We start from the raw sequence: 26,595 nt of genomic DNA on the forward strand, positions 1-26,595 counted from the left end.
GCGTAACACAATAATGTAATCAGGAGAAATTGATCATAAGTCGAGGATAAACAAGAAGTAACAAGTTAGTATCGAAACGGCTCGGCAACGGATTGGTTAACGTTCGATTATAGGTATGGAAATCGCTAGCAATACGGACCAAGTCTATTAATACGATTGCAATTCTAATTCCTGCAACGCTTCATTGACAGACGACCGTGACACACAAGTGTTTTTGCGGATTTCACGCTTTTTCTCGACGCTTGACGTCACAGTTGACAGTTTAGTTTGAATTTATAATCGCGCTCCGGAATTTCCGGAGTTTGAAACTTATCTACGAACGATCGGTAAGCGTAAAAAACTGGGAATTGTTAAATATTGCGAAGCACGTGTGATACACTGAGAGAGCAAGTGGCTATTACAGGACTAAAATATTTATATCTTAAAATATAATATTCTACATTTATAAATACCATAATTCTTCTACGGTGTGTTACGAAAGAATTCGCAAGAACTTTCGCGGACGTGCACTTGGTACTATTTGTCTGTAAACACGATATTGACCGTAAAACGCGGAATTACAAGAGGAAGCGAAACGACTTCCGCCACTTTGCGTGCGGCACGTAGCTAATCTCTAATACGTTATACGGCGTTTACAGTTTGAGGACTATTCCGGGATAATTGTCACGCGTTCCTAGAAGATGTAATTTTCTTCTGACATCCTTACGTTGAACTCGATCTTAATTGCAGGTTCGTGAAGCCGCACTTCTATGTATTTTGCCATCAAAGTACTACGATTAATCCTTCTGATCGGTGGCGATTCATAGATTTATAAGGATGTTGAAATGTAAATGATAAACGAAGAGATATCCATGAAACGTAAGGGAAACGCGATATGTTAGTTCCAGCTGGCTTTGGATTAAATTATTTAATTTGTATTCCATGTTGCTTCGTATCTTAATTCAGATTAGAGCAACCTAAAAATAACGAAAGATGAATTTGTTGTTTTGCAGGATTCGCAGAACGGCCCGGTGCTGGACCGATGGAGCATCTGCTCTCCTGAAGAGGAGCCGCTGGTACTACAGCAGTTCCTCAGATTCGCCGAGACGCGTCCATTCGTGCAGCAGTTGCTGCTGGCCGCCGGGACGCCGGGGACGGATGCTATGTCACCAAGCAGACGACCTTCGCCGCCGACGATGCCACTAGCACATTTACCACCACCTCTACACCTACTCCACTGCGGTCTCCCGCCTCCAGGCTCGAGGTTGCCACCTCCTCTGCCACCACCGCCGCCGCCACCCTCCGTCTCGCATCCGTCGATGTCGCCCACGGCCCAAAAACACTACTCATCTTCGTCCGGTGGAAACTCCGCAGCGGGGGTGACGAGTAACGCGAATTCACCCCCGAGAAGTCTAGATTCCCATCTGACGGTATCACCGCTCAACCGACTGCAGAGCATGCAGCCATTCGACTTTCGGAAGCTAGGAACCTTAGGACTGCCAGCGTTCCCACCTCTCCCACCACCACCGTCGGCCGAGCAGCTGTTGCAAAATAGAAAATCCATGAGAAATCCACAGAGCCCGCACAGTCCGCCCCACCATTCGAGCAGCAATCAGCTCCAGAGGCCTCACATGCCGCCCGTAGCGCCTGTCTCTTCTTCCGCGCTTAATTTCGGACATCCGCTCTCGGTGGCGGTGTCTTCTGGTGCTCTTCCACCCAGTTTCCCTACTCATTTTCCACCACCGCCAATGGGCAAGTCGTCAGGCTCGGTGACAGGCATGACGGCGCCCGCGGACGTGCACAGCGGAGGCGAGAAGAGCAGCGAGTTTGGTTCGGAGGAAGACGAAGAGGACGACGAGAATTCGGACAGCGCGTTGAACCTCAGCAGGCGCGACTCCATGTCTAAGCACGTTACCGAGCAGCGACACCCTCCTCCACTACCTCTCCAAGCTGCTCCTTTAGGCAGGCCACCCGGAATCCCCGGAAGAAAGCCCCACTCGCCAGGCAAACGGCCGGGCAGCCAATGGGGCGCGTCCGCCAATATCCCTCCGAACCTCGGTACTCCATTCATCAATCCTACCACCGGGAAGAAAAGAGTGCAGTGTAACGTCTGTCTGAAGACCTTCTGCGACAAAGGCGCGCTCAAGATCCACTTCAGCGCGGTACATCTACGCGAGATGCACCAGTGCACCGTGAAGGGATGCAGCATGATGTTCAGCTCGAGGCGATCGCGCAACAGACACAGCGCCAATCCAAATCCAAAACTGCATTCGCCTCATCTGCGACGGAAGATCTCGCCGCACGATGGCCGCTCATCCATGGCGCACGCGCTCGTTTTACCACCCCAAGTGGGTCTACCTGTTCCAGCTACCGGTCTCAACCATCTTCCCTTCGGTTCCTTTCCGTTGCTGACTCCACCTCCCGATCTTCGATCGCCAGCTTCGCTGTGCGGCCTCGACTTCAAACACCTGGACTTACAGTCTCAGAGTCAAGGTAGACCGGGCTACGACGAGGCTCTACAGCAGAGGATGAGCGCGAACGCGGGTATTTCGACGACCACCGCGCTGACTACCGCGGGCGTGGCGATGACGACCGCTGCAGAGACGCCCAACACCACCGCTGCAGCTAGAGGATCTTTCTCTAGCAACAGCGTGGTCGACACGGTGTCACCCTCCACTCAAGCCTCTACTGCGGCAGTAGAAGGGGAAGAAGAGGAAGACGACGACGACGGAGGTATCGTAGTTGTGGCGGAAGACGACGCGAGCAACCTGCCCTCTAGGCTGCCACTGCGTCCCGGAGAGGACGACGATGAGCAGCCAGCCGACTTTAGTTTGGCAAAGAGACCGAAATTGTACTTCGGCGATCCGACGGAGGAGGATCTCGCGAGCAACGCGGACAGCAACGAGGACAACGACTCGATGGGCACGATCGATCAACAGAGCTACTCCGTGAGCCAGAACTCGATGAACTCGACGTCCTTGCACAGCAGAGGCGTGCGAAAGAGGAAGTCTCAGCATCCTACTCGATGCGCCGTTCTAACCGAGGTTCACTCTTCGTCCACAGACGGAGATTCGTCCAACGACGAGGAACGAGTACAAAGACGTTGTCTGTCGGAGGGTGCAGGAATGTCGGCGATAAACGACTTCCAGAGCCAACCGGAGGATATGTCCATGTCCAGATTGGAAGCAGAGGAGCGGAAAATCTCTCCGAGTTCTCCAAAGAATCTGAGCTTCAACGACCACGAGTCGAGCTCCCGTTCGCCCGAAACGTGCAACGCAAGGGATGGAACGCGGACGAACGGTGGCGGTGGTAAACGCGATACGGCGTCGTCGCAGGAGAACGTGGAAGATCTATCTCAGGACGAGCCGCGGGATCTGAGCTCGAGAGCGAGCAGCGTGAAATCGCCGAAGAGGCAAATCAGTCCAGAGCCAAAGACGTGCCACGAGCCGGCGGAAACTCGTGCTACAGAAGCCGGCTCAATTTCCGTGGCTTCGATCGGTCAGAAAGATCCGAATTCCTCCGAGTTGGCCGACCGACGGAAGAGCGAGAGCGAGGAGGCGACTAAGGAAGACGAAACAACGACGAGAGTGTCGTTGAAAAAGGAGAAGGAGCCAGAGGAGAAGGCGAAGGAAGAAGAGAACCAGGAGGAAGGTGATGATGAGGAGGATGAGCCGATGGAGGAGGTCGAGGAGGATGATGATGATGAGGAGGTGAACGCGGCGCTGCGTAATCAAGAAGGTGAGCGTCCCGATGATCCCTCCCGTGCCCCGAGCTCGGTCGACAGCCGTCCGACGACAGCCGACGACCTCTCCCACGACTCCTCGACCAACACTTTGCGTCAACTCGAGTCCTTGTCGCAGGGTCGCGCGATGCAGTACACCGGGATGCAGCAGGCGGCTTCGAGGTCTGGCCGCGGCTCTACCAGCCCCGTCAGCCTCACGACGCACCAGGAGACCACCATGGACAATTCCTCACGTGGCTCTCGTTCATCCAGCGCCTCACCCTCCACAGCGGCCATGGATACGGACAATAGCCTTATCACCTATGCCCGTTACGAGAACGGTGGCTTTGTCAGCACCCAGGAGGTTCCCTTGGACCGGGAGAATCCGCGCCGATGTACGGCCTGTGGCAAGGTGTTCCAAAACCATTTTGGGGTCAAGACGCACTATCAGAACGTCCATCTAAAGCTGATGCATCGCTGCAGCGTGGACGGTTGCAACGCAGCCTTCCCCTCCAAGAGGTCACGCGACAGGCATTCGGCTAACTTGAACCTCCATCGAAAACTCCTGTCCACGTCGTCGAGTCCGCCTCTGTCGTCCAGCTTGCCACCAAGCTTATCACCCAGAGTAGACGATACCCAGATGAATCCGTTGTTGCACAACGAGTTCCTCGCGAGATTATACACGGACGCGGGCATCGGTGCTCTCGGAGCTTATCCTCTCACACCTGGACTACCGTCTGCCGTTGATCTGGCAGCCAGAATACCGCCCCCGCATCCTCTTTTACTGCCACCTCACTTGGGAGCTACCTTCTCCGGCCTGTCCTCGTTCGCCTCTCACCTGGCTGGTCTGAACGGGCTTACTCACCAGCATCTCAACCACTTGACCAGGATGTCGCAGGACCAGGGGAACAGGCATCCTCCTGGATCAGGTTCGCCAATGTCCTCGCCGGGTTCCGAGGACCGAAAGGAAGAAGCCAGATGCACGATCCCTGGCTGCGACCGGGTGTTTGGCTCCAGAGCGGTCAGGGACGCCCACTCGAAGGACCCACAGGCTCATCGCGACTTATCGGTTCTGTCGACCAGCGGCTCGTGACCGATCTCCTTCCGCGGACGCGACTATTATCCCTTACTGTGATGCCAAAACTGCGATCGTCGATGATCTCGATCGGAACAGGTCAGCGGAAGACTTGGCTCGCGACTTTGACCGAGTATATCCAGTCGTTCGACGAAAACGTGCAATATCGTGGATCCGATACCTTCTAAAGAACCGGAATCTTGCCACCCACGCGGCTTCGATAATTCTGTCATAGTCGGTCTCGAGCACAAAGCCGATCTCGTCGCGGTTCGATGGTTGCCGGACACGTTCAGCGAAAGTACTTAAGAAGCAGGACCCAGGTGATTCGAATCGACTGTTTCATTCAAGAATCTTGCCAGCGACAGTGACGACATCCTCTGGGGTAACCTGGGATGGTAACTGACGCGTTCCAATCCCGGTTCTCGAGTTAGTTTTCGTGCAAACGCAAGGTGCTCCAATCTAGTCAATTCGGAAACCCTCGGCCACGCCGCTGGAATCGGAAGAATCGTCCACCTCGCCTATGTAGCCGCGCTTGATCGGACAGAATCGTTCTTCGAGGTCGACGAACGAAAAGTCGGAATACACGAAAGTCTCCGAACGATCGAAATTCGTAAGTCGAGAGCCTAGCGTGGGAGGTACGTCCGGTCCCGTGAAGGTTCCTGTTCCAATTCGCGTGTCACGGAGCATCAAACGAAAAAGAGAAAGCTGGTCGACTGAGGAGAGATGTTCAGCGAATCGAGCTAGTTCCTCTGCTCGCTTCTTTCCCTGATGATCGAAGGGGCGGTAGAAGGAGGAGACGAATGGAGGAAGTGTGGAGGTTAGATGAAAAATGGAGCGACAAATGGAAAGATCGAACGCGCCCTCGTTTCGGTCTTCCGGCTGATTTTATCATCGTTGTGATAAACGTAACGTTTAGTATAAATATGCCACTTATTTAATCAGTAATCAATTACTACTGCTGTATATATAAACATAGTACCTTTTTTCGATGTATCGCGTAATTAATCAATTAAGCTACTTCGACGCGACCGATGCTACGCGAAGGAACGGAGATGATGACGATAGTTTTGTAAAGGAGAACCGATCCGGGCCGGGATATCGAACCGATCCAAGACGACGCGCTACGCGTTCACTGTCGGCTACGCTATAGATATTAAAGTGCCCAGAACTCTTAATCCTCTCATCGTTCTTCGAATCTTTAAATACGAATCACAATGTTTTTTTACTGCCTTCGTCCGCGTATTGCGATTCACGTGTATAATTCCAAAAAATCAACGCATCAAGTACCCTAAATCATCTTCGATCCTAGATACCGACACAGTTCTAAACACAGCCCAGATTACTTCTTAACCCATTTGCATTCAAGCGCGGATTAATCCGCGCGCTGCGACTGTCTTCTATCACCAAGCGCGGATTATTACGCGCGCTGCGACTGCCTTTTTAAATTTCCATTTTAATCTAAATAATTTTTTTTTAAATAAATAATTTTTATTTTTTCTCTCTGTTATAAAGAATGTAAGATGCAACGTTTGCGAAGTAATGTCGTCTAGCTATCATTTTGAACATTAAATTTTTGATAAACTCCATGAAAAATTCGGATGTCATTTACTGCACCTACGACCGACCGCGCGCGGTGATAGGGCCAGTCCTCTGAAGTAGAGCATGATGCAAATGGGTTAAATACTATCCTTCGATGCTAAACGCTTTCAAACACTCCTAATCGGCAGTGAACGCACCGATACGCAAAACAACGAGTAAAGAATGATAAAAAGGAATAATCGAGTGTAGAGGTCCGAAGTGATCGTCGCGGCGAGCAAAACGGCGGGCAAACAGATCGATCGCTGAATCAAAGCTTACGTCGTCTCGCGCTAGATAAATGAGAATAGATAGATTTTATTTATTGTTTCCTAGGGATCCTACACGAGAAAACACGCTGTACCAGCGGCCAGTAGCGGGCACTGCCGCGGAGATTTCCTTCCTACGTCATCGAACGATCGCCTGTCGTTCGATCGTAGTCGATCGTCGATCGATCGTATTGGAAATAATCGAACGAATTCGGGGAAACACGAGAAAAATACGAAAAAAAAAAGAACGTGGAGGAAATTTTGTACGACGTTCGAACGACGATCGACCGTCGTTTCTTTCTTTTTTCTTTCCGTTGTACATACATTGTATACCTTATTTTCGTAGTCTGTGCACGTGCGTGTGAGTAAAACGTCACGCGTCACAGCCAGAATCTGCGTGCGAATCGACGACAAGTGAAAGAAACAGGGAGGAGGGCCGGAAACAGGTTCTTTTTGTACGCGCCTGCGCCCAAGCGATTTTTCATGTTTCTCGGCTGAGAATGGCGATGTGAAAGAGAATTGAGAAAAAGGAAATGAATAAAAAGAAATGATGGCAGCTCGCGACATACGACGAACCCACTAACTAATTACTCGTAAGGGCGAACCAGAATTTACAATTGTAATTATGTATAAACGGAATGCTATGATGTATGATATTATAGATCGATTATAAAGAACACTCATCTTACGAAAATAAATACCAATCGAAATCATTCGTGTCTGCGTTCTACGTTACCCTGCCACACTGTTTTAAACGGTTTAATGGACGTGAGTCAATAAATAGGGGATCCGTTGAGGTTGATACGTTGCAGCGATTCGAACGTACTTAGGTGCACGAGTTTCATGGCACGCTACATACATAGATTTCGACGGACATTCTTTCCAACGATAAGTTTAATATTTGTAATTGGAAGTTTCGAATCCCACTGACGATAACTTTAATAAAGGACTAGAGTTCTTTTTTCCTTTGATATTAATCATTATATCTTATAACGATGAATTTTTCTACAGTAGAATATTTCGAATCGATGTTTAAGTATATCGTCGTCGATGAATTTCTATCGTCAATTATTTAGCCCAGATACATGCATCTCGTTGTTACTTGCAATTGTAACAAATTCGTATCCTTCACAAATCGAAGAAACAAATTTTGACCAACTGATAAAAGGAATTTAATTGATAAGGGAAATAATGACAAAAATTTCGTCCCGTTCTCACTGATAACGATTACACAGAGATCACATCCGTTGACAAAGTATCACACGCTCTATAAAAAAGTCTCGATCGTTCACGCGTTCTCCGGTCGTTAAACTCGAAACCGTGTTCCCGCGTGGCTTCTCGCAGAGAACCACGCAAAGGCCGCGCAGAAAAACGAAAAACCACCGACCCCGCCTACGACCTCGAACACTCGACCTCGTTTTCTGCGAAAGAAATCCTCTTGAAACGAGGGACGCCGGCTCGTTTATCAGAGATCTCGCGGGCGTGCACGCGCACGCCTACCAATCCTCGTGCCGCGAACCAACGCGAACACCAACACGAACAACGAGACCGAATGAAACAAGTGAAGTACGTGCAAGGAAGAAGAACCGAAAAGGTGGAAGGTTGCTCGACCCTGGCGACCGACCTTTTCTTACGCCGATTCTCCCATTGTCAGCTCCAAACAGACGAAAAAGGTTCGCTGACATCGTTGCTCCATGGTAATTAGAAATGTCCCGGCGAGGGTACGACGTGGTAACGTTCGTAATGGCGATGGAAAGAGGGAGATGGTTAATTACGTGCAAGTGGACCAGAGGTGGACGAGATGCTTTCGTGCGTTGGCCCTCACGGAACTCACCGCCGGCCTTTAATCGGCCAGACAGATTAGATTAGCACCTTCGATTCCCTGAGACCCTTAACGTACGACCTGGCCGCTTAATAACGGGTACACGCGAAATCGAATCCTTGGAGAAAGAAAGGACTCGCGAAGATGAGACGTGATTAGAAACGGGGTTGTTTCGAGAGGGAGGGAACCTCGATCTGCTACGTTTAGTTTAGCTGGCAAGATGAGAAGATGCCGCAGATTCTCTGCTTCCTCTTAAATTACGATCGTTTAATAAATATTATTGTTGGCTCTAATCTCAACGATTCAAATTCCAACGTGTCGAATACCAGACAGTAGAGTTACCTACATCTTTTCCCTTTTGATCGCGAACGTTACGTCTATTTCACTATCTGATCGTTGAATGGCGTCAGTATTTAATTCTCATTGTAGAATCAGTAAAATAGACGGTCTGAGACTTTTGTATCGACAATGTGTATATGCAATATCCGAATTTCTATCATCTACCTATACCAATTTACAAATTAACAAAGTCCCATTCCTAAGCTATCGAATGCCAGTCACGTGGACGATCTTTCCCTACGAAAGGACGCGAAATTCGATATAGAAGTTAGTAAAGCCAGCCTAGTGCTCGTAAAAACAAAAGACTCGCCACGAAGGCCCGAGATAAATGGATTTGCTGCGGCTTAGAAGCCGCGAGCCCGGCGCCGAGAACGCGTACTCGGATAGAATTTTACTACCGCTTCTCCGAGACGCGCACGACAGGTGTAGCGTGGGAGCAAGAGGGTTGCCAAAGGGGATGGAGATGTGGAACGGCAGGGAGAAGGGATTGGACGAGTGGAGAAAAAGGAGAAAATCGGCGAAAGAACGAGAAGGCGGTCTCCGGTGCACGTTGGCTCGCCCATCGATCCCCGCGCACCCCTGTCGCCTCCACCCCCGCCCAGTGATTTCCATACGCCCCAGCGCGCGCCGGAAGCAACGATGGATCTTCTCGATTTTACGTTTTTTTTCTCTAGAGGCGAGAGTATCCGATAGAAAAAGTTCCATCTTTCGATCGCGAGGTAAATGCGTTTTGCGTTTATTTGCAGTTGGAGTGAAGAGTTTTGTTAATTGTACAGGACGATTCAAAATTAGACGATCGAAACGTGTGGACGCGCATTGATTTATAACAAACGTTATTTCGATTTTGCAGGATCGTGATATATTTAACAGGCATAGTTTCCTGATTCATCCGCAGTTTTTGTTAGCCCGAACCGATCATCCATCAGTCGTATTCACAGTTTCAGAGACAAATGTGCTCGCCGTTATTCATTTTTAATGGCACGCGCAGGCTCTGCTTACGATCAAGAAATTTCTCACTCGAATGGTTAACGGGTAACAGTTATTACGGGGACCCCTTAATGTTCGGGTAATTAAAATTGCAATTGGTTAAGGATACCATTATTACTGTCGAGAATCTGGAGATCCAACACAATAATTACCTTGACGAATATTATTTACATTAACGATACCACACTAAAATATTAGCTTCTTTTAATTATTCCTATAAACGAACGAATTAATCCGCGTTTGCACGATAAGACGTTTTTATCTATAACATTTAGTAACGATTCGTAAATTGCAAACGAGCTTAATCCTTACAAAAATACGATAGAAAGAAACAATCAGAGGAGAATATAAGGCGCAATTTTTTCATGATACCTTCGCTAGCTCTTTTTTTAACAAAATTAATACACTCCACGAACGTTATCATCTTCCGTTTATTATTTTCATAAAACATTTCGTGTATATTCAAATCGTCTACATAATCGTCTGTTTTACGTACAAAACAAATTACACGGTCAGCGGATAACAAAAATCGAAGAATTCGAAATACAATTTTCGACTTTCAAATAAATTTATCACAGCGTATACCCTACTTCTGATAATTTCGACAATTACCCCAGTCGAATTCCGGACAACGAATTTCACTCGTTTAAGAAGCGGTTTAAAAAATCGACGGGCGTTCGTCAAAAAGCGCGAGATCCTTCGACGAGGAAAAAGGAACGAAGAGAAAAAGCTTGGAAACGCGAGATTCGCAGTGACAAGCGTACAGCTCTGTGCAAGGGATCGTTTACCAAATTCAGCCTGGAAGAAACGACGGCTTCTCGTTCGGGGGATAATAAATTACCAGCTTTTGAGGTGCGCGCTTTCGCGAAAATTACCCTTCAATTATAACCCCATCGTCGATCCACGATAACGACAAAGTCATAACGAGTATCTGAGTTCCACGCAATGAGAACGTGTCCGTCGAAGCCTGTCGCATTTTATTAAATACTCGTTTCTATCCAACGACCGTGTCAATGCACCTGCGAGCCGAAGATCGCTATCGTCAAAGGTAAATTAGACGCGACGAGATGTAGTTTTGGCCGTAATTAGATCAGAGGAATTTGTAATAACGTCTTTTGAGTAGCTACTATTCTCTTCTTTCTCTGTTGATCTAGCATCAAAGTGTCCAGCAAGATATTTACCAAGCGAGTAAATACAAAGTAGGAAAATATTTTAATAATATGAAAATAGATAGGTAGACGATCGGAGTATTTGGACATTTTATAAATCATGGGGTAAAGTTAAGTAGATAATACCCTCTTAAGGAGAATTATTTTATTCTAGATAATAAACAAACATTGTTTCGCGTTTTCTTCCCTCTTAACGTTTTATTTATTAAGACATAAACACTCGATGATAGACTATACTGTAGAAATAACCGAGTGTAGTGTACGCTTGCATGGCATTCTTTTGTTACTTCAATCGTTTTCACCAGAAGGTACCATTTGGCATGAAAGTGATCGAGGAACGATACTTATTAATAGCGGTTATGAGTCGTTGCATTTCAGAGTAACTGTACGTGATAGCTGTAATAATTGGGAATTATCGGTACGCCGTACGAAATAGAAAAAACTCGAAATTCACGCATTTCACAATTTCGAGATATCCGGTAGGACGTTGATTATATGTACATCGAAGAAATTTATTATTATTCTTTGGAAAGGGGATGAGGAATGGACGATGGCGTACAAATTACCATAGTTGTTCAATTATTTGAAAAAAAGAAACGCTTCCAGATTTCGAACGAAAGAATGACGATAACGTATGCGAATAAACGCAACGACCGATAGCTGTGTTCGTTGCTATTACGCGTGGTGAAATAATTGCTTCCTGCGGTAATTTCCATTTAATCGTGAAAGTTGATTAAAATTAACCGAAATCAGTTAAATAATCGAGCCACCAAACTCGTTTGCGAAAACTTTTCGAGATGTTTACGATCGAGAGGTCGTTCAATATGTCGCTGGAAATGTGGATAATCAAGGTTCATAATACTTACGTATTATTGGAAGAACAAGATCGGACCACCTACGACGGAATAATTTCGTTTCGTCGAAGCTTTTTCCCAAGTTCACCTTCTGCCTTCTGTTTCACTTTATCGCATATTTATGCGTGTAATTACATTTCGTAGTTTCAATTGCAGTGATCAAGGCAGCTATAAAATTTGTAACGTTGTAAAGTATACATGGATTTCACGATAGTTAAATTTGCGCTATCGATTTAAAATTTGCTTAGGTACACAACTTCTACTTTTAGATTCTTAAACGCATCGTTGGCGTTTATTGCTCGTAAGTTTGTACAATTGAGTATAATTTTGTAAGCAAGTACTCCGTGACATTCTGCTTCTCCATTACGAAGGTCTACCTTCCTTCGACATAGTAATACATCATAAACACATAGGAAAACTGATAGGTTGACACGCATAAAAAATGACCGTTTTTTGTGTCAACTTTAAATTAGGTGAACACTTATCGCGTCGATCTCGATTCCGACAACACACAGGTGGTGTAATTACGCTATCTACGTGATTAAATACGTACGTAAATGTCAGTCGCAAACACAGTTACATTATAAACGCATCAGGATACCTTCCTGATACATCACGCGTCTTCCCTAAATCCCTAAATGCTTTCACCTTGTAAACTACAGACAACAGCTCCACCATCTAACCCGCAGAAACCCTATCCTGGAGAAAATGGACGACGATGGGTACGCCAATCGAAGACACGATATATGCTGCACGCCGTGCCGTGGCTAATCGACGCGGTGCAAGCAGGTACCTGGTCCGCAGCGTGCACAGGCGCGCTCTAAATACACGTTAGAAGCGTGGCCAGTCGGTCGTTTAATCAGACGCCGCAGGCGAGCTTCCATGTCGAACCGTGAATATCGGCCGGTCGTATCTCGGCCGAGATAAAAATCACCACGGTAATTTCGGCGTCGTGCACATGTCGCGTCCCATCCGGCCTCTGCCCTCGCGCGGACCCTGCACCGTCCACAGGATCCACGAACGAGCGTGTTGCTTTATCGCCGCGCGGCGATCTATCGATCCGCAGCTTGATTTCGATGCCGCGCGCTGAGCTGCTTCTAATCGTCGCCCCGCGTCCGATCCGCATCAATTTCGCATTCCGAAACGAATAGACGCTGTGTTTCCGACTCTGGCTGGAAGGCGAGGAGAAATTTTTAGGCCTCTTCGTTTCTAACATTTTTAGATTCTCGAAAGTGGGACAGATCAGCCGTTGCTTGAGAATTTATATTTTATTTTGTACAAAGAATTTCTTAGGGAATTATATATTAGAATATCTAATTATCAATGGTACAGCATTCTACGAATTTATGGTATTCTACGGTAATTGGAGTTATTTATTCTAACGTATCTACCTTTCATTTTTGTGTTCCATTTTACCTGACAATGTTATAAAGTTTTCTTTGCTTGTATTCGTCGTGTTTCTCAGGTGTCCTCTATTAATGTCTTAATCATTAAATATATCTTGGCATTCATCTGCGAAAATTATTTACCCTAAAACATTAAATTAATGACCTTAATCTAAATTAGTGTTTCACGGAGCGACAGGAAATCGAGTTCCTGTCTCCTCGAAAGAAATTTCCATATTCCCACGGCGACTCCTTTCGAACGCAATCCCGCAGGTTTCATGGAGAAAACAAAAAAGGTTTTACATCGTTTTCCAGGATATACGCCATCGTTGTTTCCTCGAAGGGGGAACGACCAAATCGCAGATGACAGGCAATCCCCATAGAAGGTGTATCTTTATTGTCGTAATGAGGCTGTTTTAATGCCGTCTGGAACGAGCCTAACGGTCATTAATGGTAACAGTCTTGCCCACCTTTATCGTTATTACGCGATCGTTAACACGTTCACGCGCACGCATATACGGGGTGTCTCGTTTGCATCTTCTTCGAAAATCATTCCCCTAACTGTATCGCTATTTTATATTATATTTGTACTGAAATTAATATATTTTTAAGTTGTTATTTCGAGAGATATATGCTTCTTATATCACAGACGTATTTCTACGTTTTATTAAATCTATCTTCGATAAAGTTCGTATCGCAACAAAATCGTTCGTTTCGAAAAAGTCTGCGATAATATCGTTTAGAGTTCGTTACAATCTTATCACACGCATTGTATTCGACATATACATACGTACACAGTGAAAATCAGCTCCAGAATTTCCATACCTACTTAACGTTAAATTAGAATGTAACATCGGTTTTATTTTTACTTACAAGTCGATATAAATGCGTCTTGACACTCTTAATGGAGGAATATTATCGATGCGTCCAATTATCTCGTGCAATATGTAAATTTAACGACAACAACGATAATGAAACTCGTCGAATGACTTGGAATCGCCCTGCGGCGCTCTCCGTCCGGTGACATCCTGTGTAATTAGAATAATAAGAAAAATAAGGAAGTCTCGCGATTAGTTTAACTGTTACGGAATCCAGGTTATCGAGTTTTACATATTGAAACTCGAGACAAAATGACCTCATTTCGCAGCGACTTTGTAACAAATTTTCGCTTTTACTTGCCGAATGATTCATACGTACGAAGTAAACAGGAATTGTTCTTAAAACAACATCGTCACTCGATAACTATGACATAACTCGACATTTAGGTTTAAAAGGTGTTAACGATCCAACCGAGAATGACAAATTAAAATTGTTACAGGCCGCAGAGTGGTCGCTGATAAAATCTTAAATTTTCAAAACACCTCGCGACGCAAAGGTGTTGAGGTTATTCGGTATGTAAACAGAGAAAACACGTGGATAAATTGTAAGGTAGAAAATATATTTAAATAGAAGTGTAATAAGTAAAATACAATTTGAGCTGATCCAGATCCGCACGCTAGCTGTGTTACCTAATAACTGAAAAAAAACCCGAAGCCAACGTCGCCTGTCTACTGTTTATGGCCTGACTTCGTCGCAGTCTTTTGTCTACGCGCTGTCGATGGCTTCAGTGCTTGAGAAAACTAAAAAAGACCAGATGTAGAGTTTTCTTAGAAGTGGTAACCACTTCAACAAAAGGAAAAGAAATTATAAATTTACATTTCTCCCAAAACAATTTCACACGAAAGGAACCTCATCTCCGATAACTTCGAACATCCTTCGATGCAAAATTTAAAGCAAACCGATCCTTCGAATCCCTTCTCGCGTTCACCAAAATTCTCGAAGGCAGACAAGAAAAAAAGGCCGGCACATAAATCGTCCCGCAAGTTGAAAATTAATCACGATCGAAGTCGCTCACTTATTGTTAGATTGCTGCAATCTCGAAACGCCCGTGGGCTCAGGAATTACGCCCGCGGAAGGAATATCCGGCCGGATGGCCGGAATTTCGTTGGCAAATTAAAAGGCGGTCGTTCGATGTTTACCGAGGAACGACGAGCCTTAGTACCGAGTGTTCGCCATGCCGACGAAGATTGGAACGAACGCTCTGACGAGAGAACTCACTTGTAAATCAATTTATTCGTTGACGGGCCGCGTGTGGCGGGCCGCTTCCTTATTAAAATTCGAGGCACGGGCTTGATTTTAACGATCAGGGATACCGTGTACGGTGCATGGGAAGGATACCTGTCCGATGGAATAGAGGTATTTGTTTTAAAGATACCTTGGACGAGTGTCACGAGTAATCGGTTTACGAGGATAGCTCGATTAGGCAACTAGTTAAATTAATAACCTTTCAACTTGCCGATACTTCACGGTGACTAATTGTAATGTTCGAGTACTGCGCAATTTTTGCTTTGTCACATCGCATGAATTTTGTATACCGTTATGAATTATAGTCAATTTCTACGTGACCAAATGATACAACGAGCACAACAGTTGCGTAATGAATATTCCCTGCATCTCGACCAACCAATATTCCCATCAAGGAAACATCCAATTTTATCGCTTCACATTCTGTCCCATCGGTAACACCATTCTATAAAGAACTGGAAACCCGTGGAGGCAACGCTGTAGTCGAGATTCATGCGAAATTTCGAGCGACCACAGGGCTTTTCCGGTGCGACCTCACGTCAGTTGGAATGACATTGCACGCGATGCACCCGAGCCATCTGGTATCGGCGATTGTCGCGCATCGAACTGCAACTCTGTCCCAACTGAAACCAAGGTACTATTATACGTTTTAACCGTGCAATATCAATGTCATCCATATTTGGCCAACTTGGCTTCTACGCGCAGAGAAACAAAATATCGTGAGAGGTCCGAACCATGGGCAACACCGTTAAACGCGACAATTTCGCGACCGAACCACTGATCTTGGAGACGCGACGCGATTTTTGCTTCCGTTCGAATCGACCGAAGACACGCGATTCTCTCGGACCAAGTTCGTTCACCGAACCCTCTTTTGTCGAAGACTCTGGGACCACCGAGTTTAACGCCTCATTGTTGACACGTTCAGCGAATTCTTTTATTTCACGTTTTCTCTTTCCCTTCAGACTGTCGTGAGAAATTTGCCGCAGTCGCTCTGCCGTAGAAAGAGATGGCAAAGCTGTGGAATCAAAGTTTATCTGTTCTTCTCTGCGAAAATGTCAAGCGACCGAGCAAATTCCATAATTCACTCGGTGTAATTCGTAACGCAAGGATAAAGAAGAAAATAAAAAAGAAGGACATCGATAGAGACGTTGGGATTCGATCTAAAATTAATATCGATAAAGGAAAGTACAAGGTTGCGTATAATTTGCGTAATCGAAGAAGAAGATACGTGTAATCCACAGTCCTGTACCATTTGGTCAGAAATTGTTCTCTTCTCTAAATAGCTTCGCCGTGCACCTGCTAGGAATCATTAGCGAACAATCACTGTATCGATCATCGAAATTGAAATTACTGTAATTCGATTTCGGCATAACTATAGACCCATATGCGTCCCTCCCTGCCACGTATTTAATTATATTATATAGACAACCATCGGGGAAGGAAACTCGATTTAACTATAATCCTATTTATCCGCGTAATTACAAAAAGTCTGAAATAAAAGATCTTAGGGCAAGCGAGCGATAGTAATCTTACAAAAAATCCCAGATACGCATCGAAGAAGGAAAGATTTGGCCGAAAAGATTGAAAGGGGGTGGTTTAATCGAACGGAAGTCCGTAGGATCGCGTCGAGCGACAGGTCGTGGCTCGTGGCAGGACGCGATCATAAGTCGAGAGTAGCGTAACCGCGTGTAGCTTCGCGTTGGGTTCGCGTGGCGTGCACAAAGCTGCACGATCGTGGCCATCGATAACAGGCCGTTATCCGCAACGGCAACAAATTGGGCCTCCATAATCGCGCTAATGCATCAACCGCGGCGGGCACGGGTGTGACGGTAAAATTGCGGCGAGTCCTCTCGTGAAAAGGGTCGATATTATCGCGCGAGGCTTAAGTACGCGAGAAGCATTGTACTCGCTAATCGGACACAGACGGCAGCGCAAAGTGCCTGGCATTTTTGCGCGGAAGCTGTAATCAACGCGCAATACGGTTCCACGTTGAATTAATGGCCGGACATGCCGCCACCACCACCCTCACCCTCTTAGTACACTACCCTCGATCGCTTTGAACGCTTCTTTAGAGCCACGGGGTAAAAACGACTTCGTGCATCCCCCACGAAGGCTGGCTAGAGGTTTAATCGGTATTTTTTCGATTCGGTTTGGAGAGCGAGGGTGACTGCATACTACTCCGTATGTCACTGAATACTTTCATGTTAATTCTTTAATACTCCTTTGCACGATGGTAGAGCTTAAAGAACCGAGGTTAGTCCTTACAGGAAAGGATATTCTTTTGAGCTGTTGAAAGCAGTTTTCTTGTCGATTATACAGATTGGTTGGTAACTGGCGGTACAAGCGGAAAGGGGGTGATTCTACGCGAAAAAAGAAGTCGAAAATGTAGAATAACAATTTTTCGTTCGAGGCTTTGTTTTCGAGAAAATCGACTTTGAATTTTCGCTCGGTACACGTGCACTTTATCGCGTCTCGTTATAACGGATCTCACTGTAGATTTTTAAAAAAATAAAAAAAAAGAAATTTTTATTCTATATTTTCGACTTCTTTTTTCGCGTAGAATCACCTATCGCGTACTACGATAGGTATATCACACGCAATAAATTTTGCTCGCACACGTTACAAATTTATAGTTGTAGCTCTTGTATCAGCGAACGAGACAATGAGGTTCGCAGCGAATCTGACGAAACTCGTTCCAAACTAATATACAACTCTTTCAAACGAAACCATAAAACACTAAAAAAGAAATCGGCTACCAAAAGCCATCGAAATCTTCCGACTTTTCAAGGAAGCGACGTCCAAGAAGCCAAACAGCCTTCGACATTTACCCCGATCGACGTTAACGTAAAAAGGAACATCGAAACGCGTTGGAATCGAGCTCGGTTGGCGGCCCGGAAGAGAAGGGGGACTGCGCGATTCCGCGGCGAACGATGTTCAACCGACGCGCAATTGCATCCTCTCTTTCCTGTTCGGCAGTAAAACGATCCCCGCGTCTTGCGTCTCTCACGGTTCGCGGCGGCCGGTCAAAATTAGAAAAGTGCCGGTATAAAACCGAGGGAACGAGTTAGTTACAAGCTATGGGGCGAACAGCTGCCGCGTCCAGCGCGACTCGAACGTCGGGATATCACGCGAGAGAGATACGGGGACCGTGGGGCCGGAAGCGAGACGAGGAACACGAAGAGCAGGACGACGCTGGATCTTCATGGTGGAAATGGAAGAATGTGAAGACGAAGAGGGAGAGAAGGCCGAAGACAACGACCCGCCACTCAGAGCCTCGTAAAAAGGACGGAATGTCACTGAATGACGGGCCGCGGGTCCATCGAGTCCGGTAAGTAATTCTTCGGCAATTACATAATTACTCGTGGTTAGCGGCTGCGCGTTAGACTGGTCGTGCTTGGTCGCGCGGACCAGAGAACGGTCGTTACGATATTTACTACTATATAATGGCTGCCCCTGCCGAGGAAGAAACGGGCCGCGCGAGCATCCAGGCTTCGAGGCGTCCTCGAGATGGTTGGCTTCTTCCCACTGCCACTGAGGGACAGCTGGATACTCGTCGTCATCTTCGGGGATCGACCGCTCTTTCCTTCCTTCGTCCAGTCGTTCGTTTGTACGTTGGTTCGTTCTGCGAACGTGAAACGCGTTTCCATCGGGCGCGATCACGACCGCGAGAGGCGGTAATTAGCATTCTACGCTGCTGATGGAACTGGAGACCGAGAGGCTGGAGGAAGTTTCTGGAAGAGGAGGTCGCAGGGGAAGGGCGGGGATCATTTCTTTTGTTTCGATTTGCAACGTTTCTGGTTGATGGGTTTAAAGTTGGTACTTTGCCATTCCTGCTACTCTCCGCTTTTGTTGGTGTGCTCGACGCGAGACACGCTTTTGTGAGAATCTTTTTTATTCTTCTTTGTTAATTTTTCGCTATCGTATTATTTATAACGTAAAATTATCCTGTTGTTTTCTTCAAGTTCGTCGGATCCTCGTCTACTTCGAATACACTGGAATAAAAAATGATCCCAGCCGGAGTTTTCTTTGGGTCTCCTCCGACGATCGCTAAGTTGAACGACGACACCGTTGATCGCGTTCGCAGATTTATGCGCGCTATCGTTCGCGGTTGATAGGGAAAGCTTCTAGATTTCGCTCGGCCATACGGTGGACGTTCGTCGGTGAAGGACGTTGCAGGGAATTGATGTAGCGTTACCAACGCCGCGACGGGTGTAATGGATGTAGTGTTGCTAGTGGCGTACGATAAGCCCGCAGAATGGATGCACTTTTCACGCGTGTAACTTCCGCTCACAGCGATCCTCCTTCTCGCAATGTTCCAGCTGGTTTCCTTGTAATCGTGGTCACTTTTCTTGTGACAGGGGCCGACTTTATACCACGTAAGCTTAGCCAGAAGAAAGGGAAAGGTTATCCAGGGCCGAATGAACTGTCTTTCGTCGTCTTACGTTCTTTCGCATTATCGTTAAATTAGGACGATTGTTATTTAAAAAAACTAAAATTCTATCAGCATCGCAGACCGATCGAACCACGCGAACAAGTAAAAAATCGACTCGTAACGAGACAAGGGACACACATGTATCGTCGGCTAGTATTATAGAAGGCAGTAGAAGCAGTCACCGAGAGGGAGGGCCCCACGTGTAATTTCAGTAATTCCGCGGTCTGGGGCCGTTCACGAGGCCGCCAGCTCGAATGCTACAATTCGCGGGGCCAGAAACAGACGTATCCCTGGTCTCGCGAGCACGCGAGAGCCGCGATTAGTAATTTGAATCGTTACGGCCGTCATTCCCACCGTTCCTTCTCGAGGCCGTCCACTCTCGAACTCTGTACCGAATTCCGAAACAGGGGAACGCGTTACGAGTCTCCCATACCACCTCTCTCTCTCTCTCTCTCTTTCTCTTTCACGTACAAAATGGTGGCCGGATCGACGTTGGAATCCTTCTAACGATGACTTTTGTACACGCGGACAGCAGGTAAATACGACGGAGCCGCGTTACAAGGAAAAGAAAACAAGGAGGACGTGGGGAACACGCTGGCCAAAACACGCGTGACCTGTATTTAAGGTGGTTTCTCCTCGGTCTCGTTCGAACGAACAGGGCTTCTACGTTTCTTTTCCATCTTATTTGCAAACTACCACCCCTTTTTTTGCGTTTCTTCCTCTCCTTTATCTTCGTATCGTTCGTTCTTCCTTTCGTTTCCTTTTCTCTTTCCGCTCGGTTTCGATAGTTGCCTCCGTTATTGGTCCTGCTCGATCGTTCTCCTTTGCACGCGAACGTGAGAACCCGGATCGCTTTTTAATTTTTACCATGCAAACGCGTGTTCTTCCTAGATCGATGGCTCGTCGGTGGGTCTCGATTCGCGGAATCTTGAGACAGTTGCAGGTCTCGAGCAGCGAAGTGTTGGTTTTTCGGAATATCGCTCGGTAGAAATTAGCCGATCGCCGCAGGCTATCACTTCCTGGTTACTTATCGCGCCATAAATGATTGCTCCTCGTCTCGTCTTCAGACTAATTTTACTCGCTATCCCACTTCGATACTCCGCTTGTTCGTTCGTTTCAATTCGTCCACGTTCACGCCTGGATATTCCTATTTGAAATTACAAAAAGATTTGATCAAATTCTACGTTATACAGCCCGTAGCGATATTCGCTCGCGTCCACTTTTCGCACCGTCGAATCATCAAAATCCCTGCCAACGATCGAATGCTCGCTAACAGCGACAAACGATCCGCTCCACCTTCTTCCATTCGCCAAACCTCTGAAAAACAACTGCTCGATAGCGCAGCACGTGAAACGCATCGAGCGTTTCGATCAGCTTTCCCGACATATTTATTGCACCCGGCCCGAGACTCTGACCCCGCGTGCGGTCCCGCGTACCAACCCCTAGCCCGAGGAGTCGTCGTCGCCGACCGGTCGAGGTTCGATTCCAATTCGATACGAACGTCGCGGAGGAAGGCGCGGAGAGCGTTGGTATCGGTCATCGGTAATAAATTTCGTGTGAAATTGCCGGTCACCCCGGGTCTCGACCCCGCTTCGAGAACGCTACGGGGTGATGAGGAACGCCGACTCGGCCGCGAGGGTGGGAGAGGGCGCGCGACTTGGCCGTGCAAAAGCAAACAACAATAATAATTATTTCGATAGAAGAAGGGGCCTGGTAATATCTGTAATGGGCTGTTCTACTCGAGTGACCTGTCAGCCGGCGCTGAATTAATGGCAGCCGAGATTTCGCGCGGAAACGATCCGCGCCGGGGGAGGAAACGGCAGGATCCGTGGTTCCAGGGCTGAAAGCGGAGGAAGAGAGAGCCGATCGTGGCTCACGACCGTCCACCTGACTCGTTACGCTGTTTATGGCGGGCCGGGAACGTTCTACCGGCCCTCGTAATCGTATTTCTACGTGTACGCTCGTAGACTGCGTACTCGAGTCTGTTTCTATCCGCGACGTCGATATACCGACCCGATGCCAGCCGTGAGATGTTGCTCGTCCGTATCCTGGTGAGCCCGAGTCGCGATCGACAAAACGATCGTGCTAAAGTTCCTTCGGCTGCTTCTCTGTGTATATACGCTTGGTCGAGCAGCGTATTTTGTACGTGGAAGGATTCCAGCGAATTTAGAGTTGGGTTTTCAGATTTCAGGCAACTCTCGACTCTCGAGGGTCATCGATGTCTCCCTTAATGACTTTGTATGGTCGTGGTGATCTCGAAGGTAACTGGAATTATCTTTGACCACAAAATGAGATAATCTCTGACTGCGATATCAGACTGGGCCTCTTGCATAGTATCTGCTTCTAATGGTTTCTTTTTAGAGCTTGTTTCTAGCTACGACTAGCATATGATTGATCGACTAATCAAACATTGCTGAATTATAGCTGTATCGTCGGTCCACATATGCAAATAAAAGATACTTCACCGAGTTTCTGTGCCACGTTTAACCCTCCACTCATCGATCAAGGGGCATAAATCGATCGAGCATCACGGTGAATACGAAGCAGGTTAAACTGATTTCCTTAGTATAAAAGGATTAACAAGAAGCATGGGAAAGAACGGCGTAAGAGGAAGAACGTGGATCAACGAAGAAACATTTTCGTGCAACCAACAGCACGCAGTTGCTCGTCGAGGGCATGGCTTCGGCCGCAACATTGAAAGAAGCTCGCAGCACGCTGGTGCTCTTGTGCACGCGTAATTTTCATTCGTGAGTCGCGTGCGGATCCTGTCGCACGCGATACCATGTATATATTTTCCATTTCAAGTATACTTCTCTTCACTGTATCCCGAAAACTTATTATCTCTACTATTAAGTAACTTGATATTTGATTCTGTTTCGTATGCTCCCATTGAAGGTTCTTCATTCTATTGTCACGTGTAACTCCATAATTGGAAGGGACGCGACAAAGTGAAAGCTTCTTATTCGTTAAATATCAGGAAAATAGCATTTTTAACGCGTTAGAAAACTAGCATAACCGCAACAGGGCACAAAGAATTCACGGTAAAGTAGAAACAGAAATTCTATGGGATATTCTAACAAACTTCTCTCCACCACTTTCCAATTATATTTCCTGAAATAGGTGTCATCGATTGAAACGCGTGAGAACGGAGAATTGGTAGGAAAAGTAGGCTGAACAGAAGCCATCTGGTGGCAGGTTTTCCCATGGCAGAAAGCAACGTGAGTGATAGGTACAACGAAGGTCGCTGGGAACGCCAGCAAGGCGGCAGAATCCGACGCTAATTAAAAATCTGCCCATGGAATATATTATCGCTGGTATCATGGTCGCAGGAAAACAACGCCCATTCCAGGCTCCGATTTGACACTTCATCATTCGTGCAGCATTCGGGACCCTGTCATTAAAACGAGATTAGACTCGAAATCGTAATGGAGCAGCCTCCCATACGTCCGTCTTCGCCAGGGCTCGAACGTTTCAAAGCGGTAAATCGCGCGTTAATTTTCGGTCATTACGTGTATCGGAGGTTGAAAGAGCGGCTTTGTATCTCGTTGCTTTTCTTTTCTTCGCGCGTTGATATGCGTCGAACGCGCGATGCGAAGTTGATAAATTTTCGTTATTAATCTCTAGTCGGGAATTAGAGAAATCCTTGGTATAATCTTCAAAAATTATCACGTGATCAATTTTTGGTAAATTGTTACAGAGTTCGTGCAATTTCCTCGTTTTCAGGTTCGTCCCTCTTGTTACCTCTTGCACAAAAAGAATTCAATTTTTTATCCTGACAGGTAGAGTTCGTCTACGTCGAATAACAAAATTGAATATCAAGTTCGCGATGCGAATCGATCACGTCACGAGACGTAATACGCAAAAATTTGTGTACCCGAGGAAACGAAACACGAACCGTTGAAACTAAAATGGAAAATTGATGCGCATAGGCCAATTAGTATTTGAGAAGAACAAAGGAACGAGACAAATTAGTATATTAAAATTCGTAAGATGGAACTTAAAAATACGAAGCGGGAATACGTTGAATCCATCGTAGTCTTTCTGAAATAATCTGCGACAAATAAAATATTTTTTCTTATATATACATATGTAGGAATGTTTATTATAAATTAACAGAAAAGACAGTATGATAAACGCAATATTGTAACACTCTCACAAAATTGAATATAATATCGCGCTTCACGAATTCGCTTATCACTATTTCTACGTCACAGCAACACGATGAACTTCTCTCGACCACGATTAATTCAACTCTGACAGCATTACCACGCTCATTTTTCCCTTAACAAACCTTGGTAACGCTCACGATACTCCTTGACAACATTAACATATCTTGACAACATTTATAAACAATCAGCCACGTCTTTCACTAACGTCACACCATCCCACACATAGTATGTACTGACCAAAAGTATATAAAACAAACAGATGCAATCTTGCACATCCGTATTTACAGTACAGAGCAACAAATATGACACAAAAGAATTTGGTACAACAATACAAATTTGGTGCTCGCAATACAATGTTCCAACGTATTCAAAAATTTAAACGGACTAAAGGACATAAAACAAAAACAAAAAAATACAACAAAATCCTGTACATCGTTGCTCGTACCGCGAAGCAGAAAAAAAATTGGTGGAACGCGTAAAATGGGTGAAAAGCTCGCATAACAACCCCATAGTGAAAATTTAGCGGTGTAGTCTGGACTCGAGACAAACCGTGGTGGTCCTGACTCTGTTCAAAATAGCCGTTTCAAGGCGTGTTTCGAGGTTGGCTGGATACCACGACAGGACGATGTAACGTCGTGGCCATTCAGTCCAATCCAGCGAAAAGGAACGAGGGTGGCGTTTCGTGGCGTTCCATCCGACTCGTGGCATCGCGCATTGTGGATTCGCGCATACGTAAGTGCATCTCTGCGGAATATGCCGACACGCAGAAACACGTCCAAGCTTTACGAGGATTTATGTCACGCTTAGGCACCGGTCCACTATGCGAAGCATCGATAATGCAACCTCCAAACACACCCAAACACGTCTACGAAATGGAAGTTTCCGAGCTCCTTAGCATGTCGCGTTTTGCTTGTTTAATATTATATATGTTCCATTCCCTTTCCCGATATCCTAATACAATCGCCATCATTCTCGAGTCTGTCGCTTAGATCTGTTAATGTAATTCGCACAAGCGCAGGTTTACAGTCATCGAACGTAAAGCGCGATTTCTCCTACGCGAGATCGTCGTCCTTTCTTATCGAACGACTCGATAAAACTTGAACTCCAACCACCGTAATCACCGTCAACGTTCGTTCCTCGCTATTGCCCAGAAAGTATTATTACCATGTTTCGAAACCCACCCCGTGATCTTCGTCTAAAGTGACTGACATTAGGCACGCGACGTGCAACGCTCGGACATCGCGTCATTCTAGGTTTCCGCAAATGGTCCACGAAGTCACGGTACCGAGAATCGTCCATGGTTTCTACAAAATCGAAGTTATTCCGACGTTACCCCGAACGTGAAGGTACCATCGTCTCCGTGGTAAACCTCGACGTCCTTCTCGTCTTTCTTCTCCTTTCGAGCGAAACAACGTAGCCGCTCTTCGTCGCGAAAATGAGAGTTTACTGCGCGTTGCAACGGGTCAGGGGGGGAAAGAAGAACGCTCCTTTGTCTCTTTATGGTCTGAAAGTGGCCCATGGAGGAGCAGGCGCACGAACGGCCGTCGCCATCGACGACCAGCCCGTCTTCTTCGCGGACGCCACGAAGAAGTACGGTCGGATAATAACGAGTTTCGCTGTCGTCCCTTTCGCCCTTCGCGTAGCGCGAGTCGTAAACTCGACCTCGCTGCCAGGCTCTTACTCTCCTCCCTCTTCGAGTTCCCCCTGCGTCGAGCAACGTTTTTCTTCGCCGCTCGATGCCGGACGATCGCGTCAAATTTTTATTGCGCCAACCGGACTGTCTCGCGCGATCGTCCAACCTTATACGGAAGAGGGTGACCGAGCAACCGGTGAACTTCAGGATCGAAGCGAAGAAGTAGGAAGTTCGGTTAGATCTATCGGCGGTGGTTGCAGGATTTTTCTAGCCGTCAAGAGTTGAAGGATTATCGATACGTTACGTACACTTGGACAAACGAACGCTGGCAATTCGACGCTACACTGTTCAGTAGGTGACAGCGTTCAGAATCCAATTTTCCGAGGTTATTAAAAATTCTAGTGCAGAATATCAAATTTACTGATAGATATCTTCGTTACAATGATACGATACCTTTTCGGCCGCCCTCTTGTTCGCGGTAAATAGACCTTTTAGAAGTAGACACCAAGAGAAATCCTTAATTCTACTTACTTCTAACCAATAATGCAAGAAGTATCAAGTTCACACGTAAAGTATTGCAACAACAAATATTTCATGTAGGTTTACGTCCGCCGGTATTGAGACACTACAACGTTAATAAAAAGGAGGATTTTAAACGACCTCGGACGGATGGATTGAAATATAAACATGAAAATGGTACGAATATATTTGGTGTAGGCGTAAACAATTTCTCAATCGCTTACTTAATTCGTGCTTCTTCGTAGCGTGTTACGAGCAAATGGAACCAAGGGATTCGATGAGAAAGTCTACTCAAGACGTGTCGTACCCACACGACGTAATGCAGGCGGAACACAAGGTGTTCGAGCTGGTTGAGACAGTACGAGACTGTTAGAATTTAATCTCTCTTAAGACACAATGTTTGTGTTGAAATAATATAATGTGATATTTATTAAACAATTATTACAGGAATTATAAGTTTCTTGTGGAATGTAGACAGTTGGCTGTTTATTCTCAGACTGACTGGCTTAGTGACCCATGGCCCTTGAAAAGGTTTTGAACCCC

General features: G+C 46.3%; 2 protein-coding genes across 6 annotated transcripts in view; both read left to right on the top strand.

The window, feature by feature from the left end:
• Window positions 1-7,332, top strand: part of LOC143303641 (uncharacterized) — a 30,674-nt gene extending 23,342 nt beyond the window's left edge. For all 5 annotated transcript variants that reach the window (XM_076624729.1, XM_076624736.1, XM_076624733.1 and 2 more), the window contains one exon: window positions 993-7,332. In XM_076624729.1, coding sequence (XP_076480844.1) covers window positions 993-4,793 — 3,801 coding nt within the window. In that variant the 3' untranslated portion in view covers window positions 4,794-7,332. The remainder of the gene's footprint in view (window positions 1-992) is intronic.
• A 5,096-nt stretch (window positions 7,333-12,428) lies between these two features.
• LOC117162835 (uncharacterized) lies at window positions 12,429-26,584 on the top strand. The gene is made up of 4 exons (XM_076627129.1): window positions 12,429-12,579; window positions 26,134-26,229; window positions 26,298-26,410; window positions 26,500-26,584. Exons 1-4 carry the CDS (start codon window positions 12,429-12,431, stop codon window positions 26,506-26,508), a joined length of 369 nt encoding a protein of 122 aa, XP_076483244.1. The 3' UTR covers window positions 26,509-26,584.
• The last annotated feature ends 11 nt before the right edge of the window (window positions 26,585-26,595 follow it).

Source organism: Bombus vancouverensis, chromosome 2, assembly GCF_051014615.1.
Source record: "Bombus vancouverensis nearcticus chromosome 2, iyBomVanc1_principal, whole genome shotgun sequence".
NCBI classification, from domain to species: domain Eukaryota; kingdom Metazoa; phylum Arthropoda; class Insecta; order Hymenoptera; family Apidae; genus Bombus; species Bombus vancouverensis.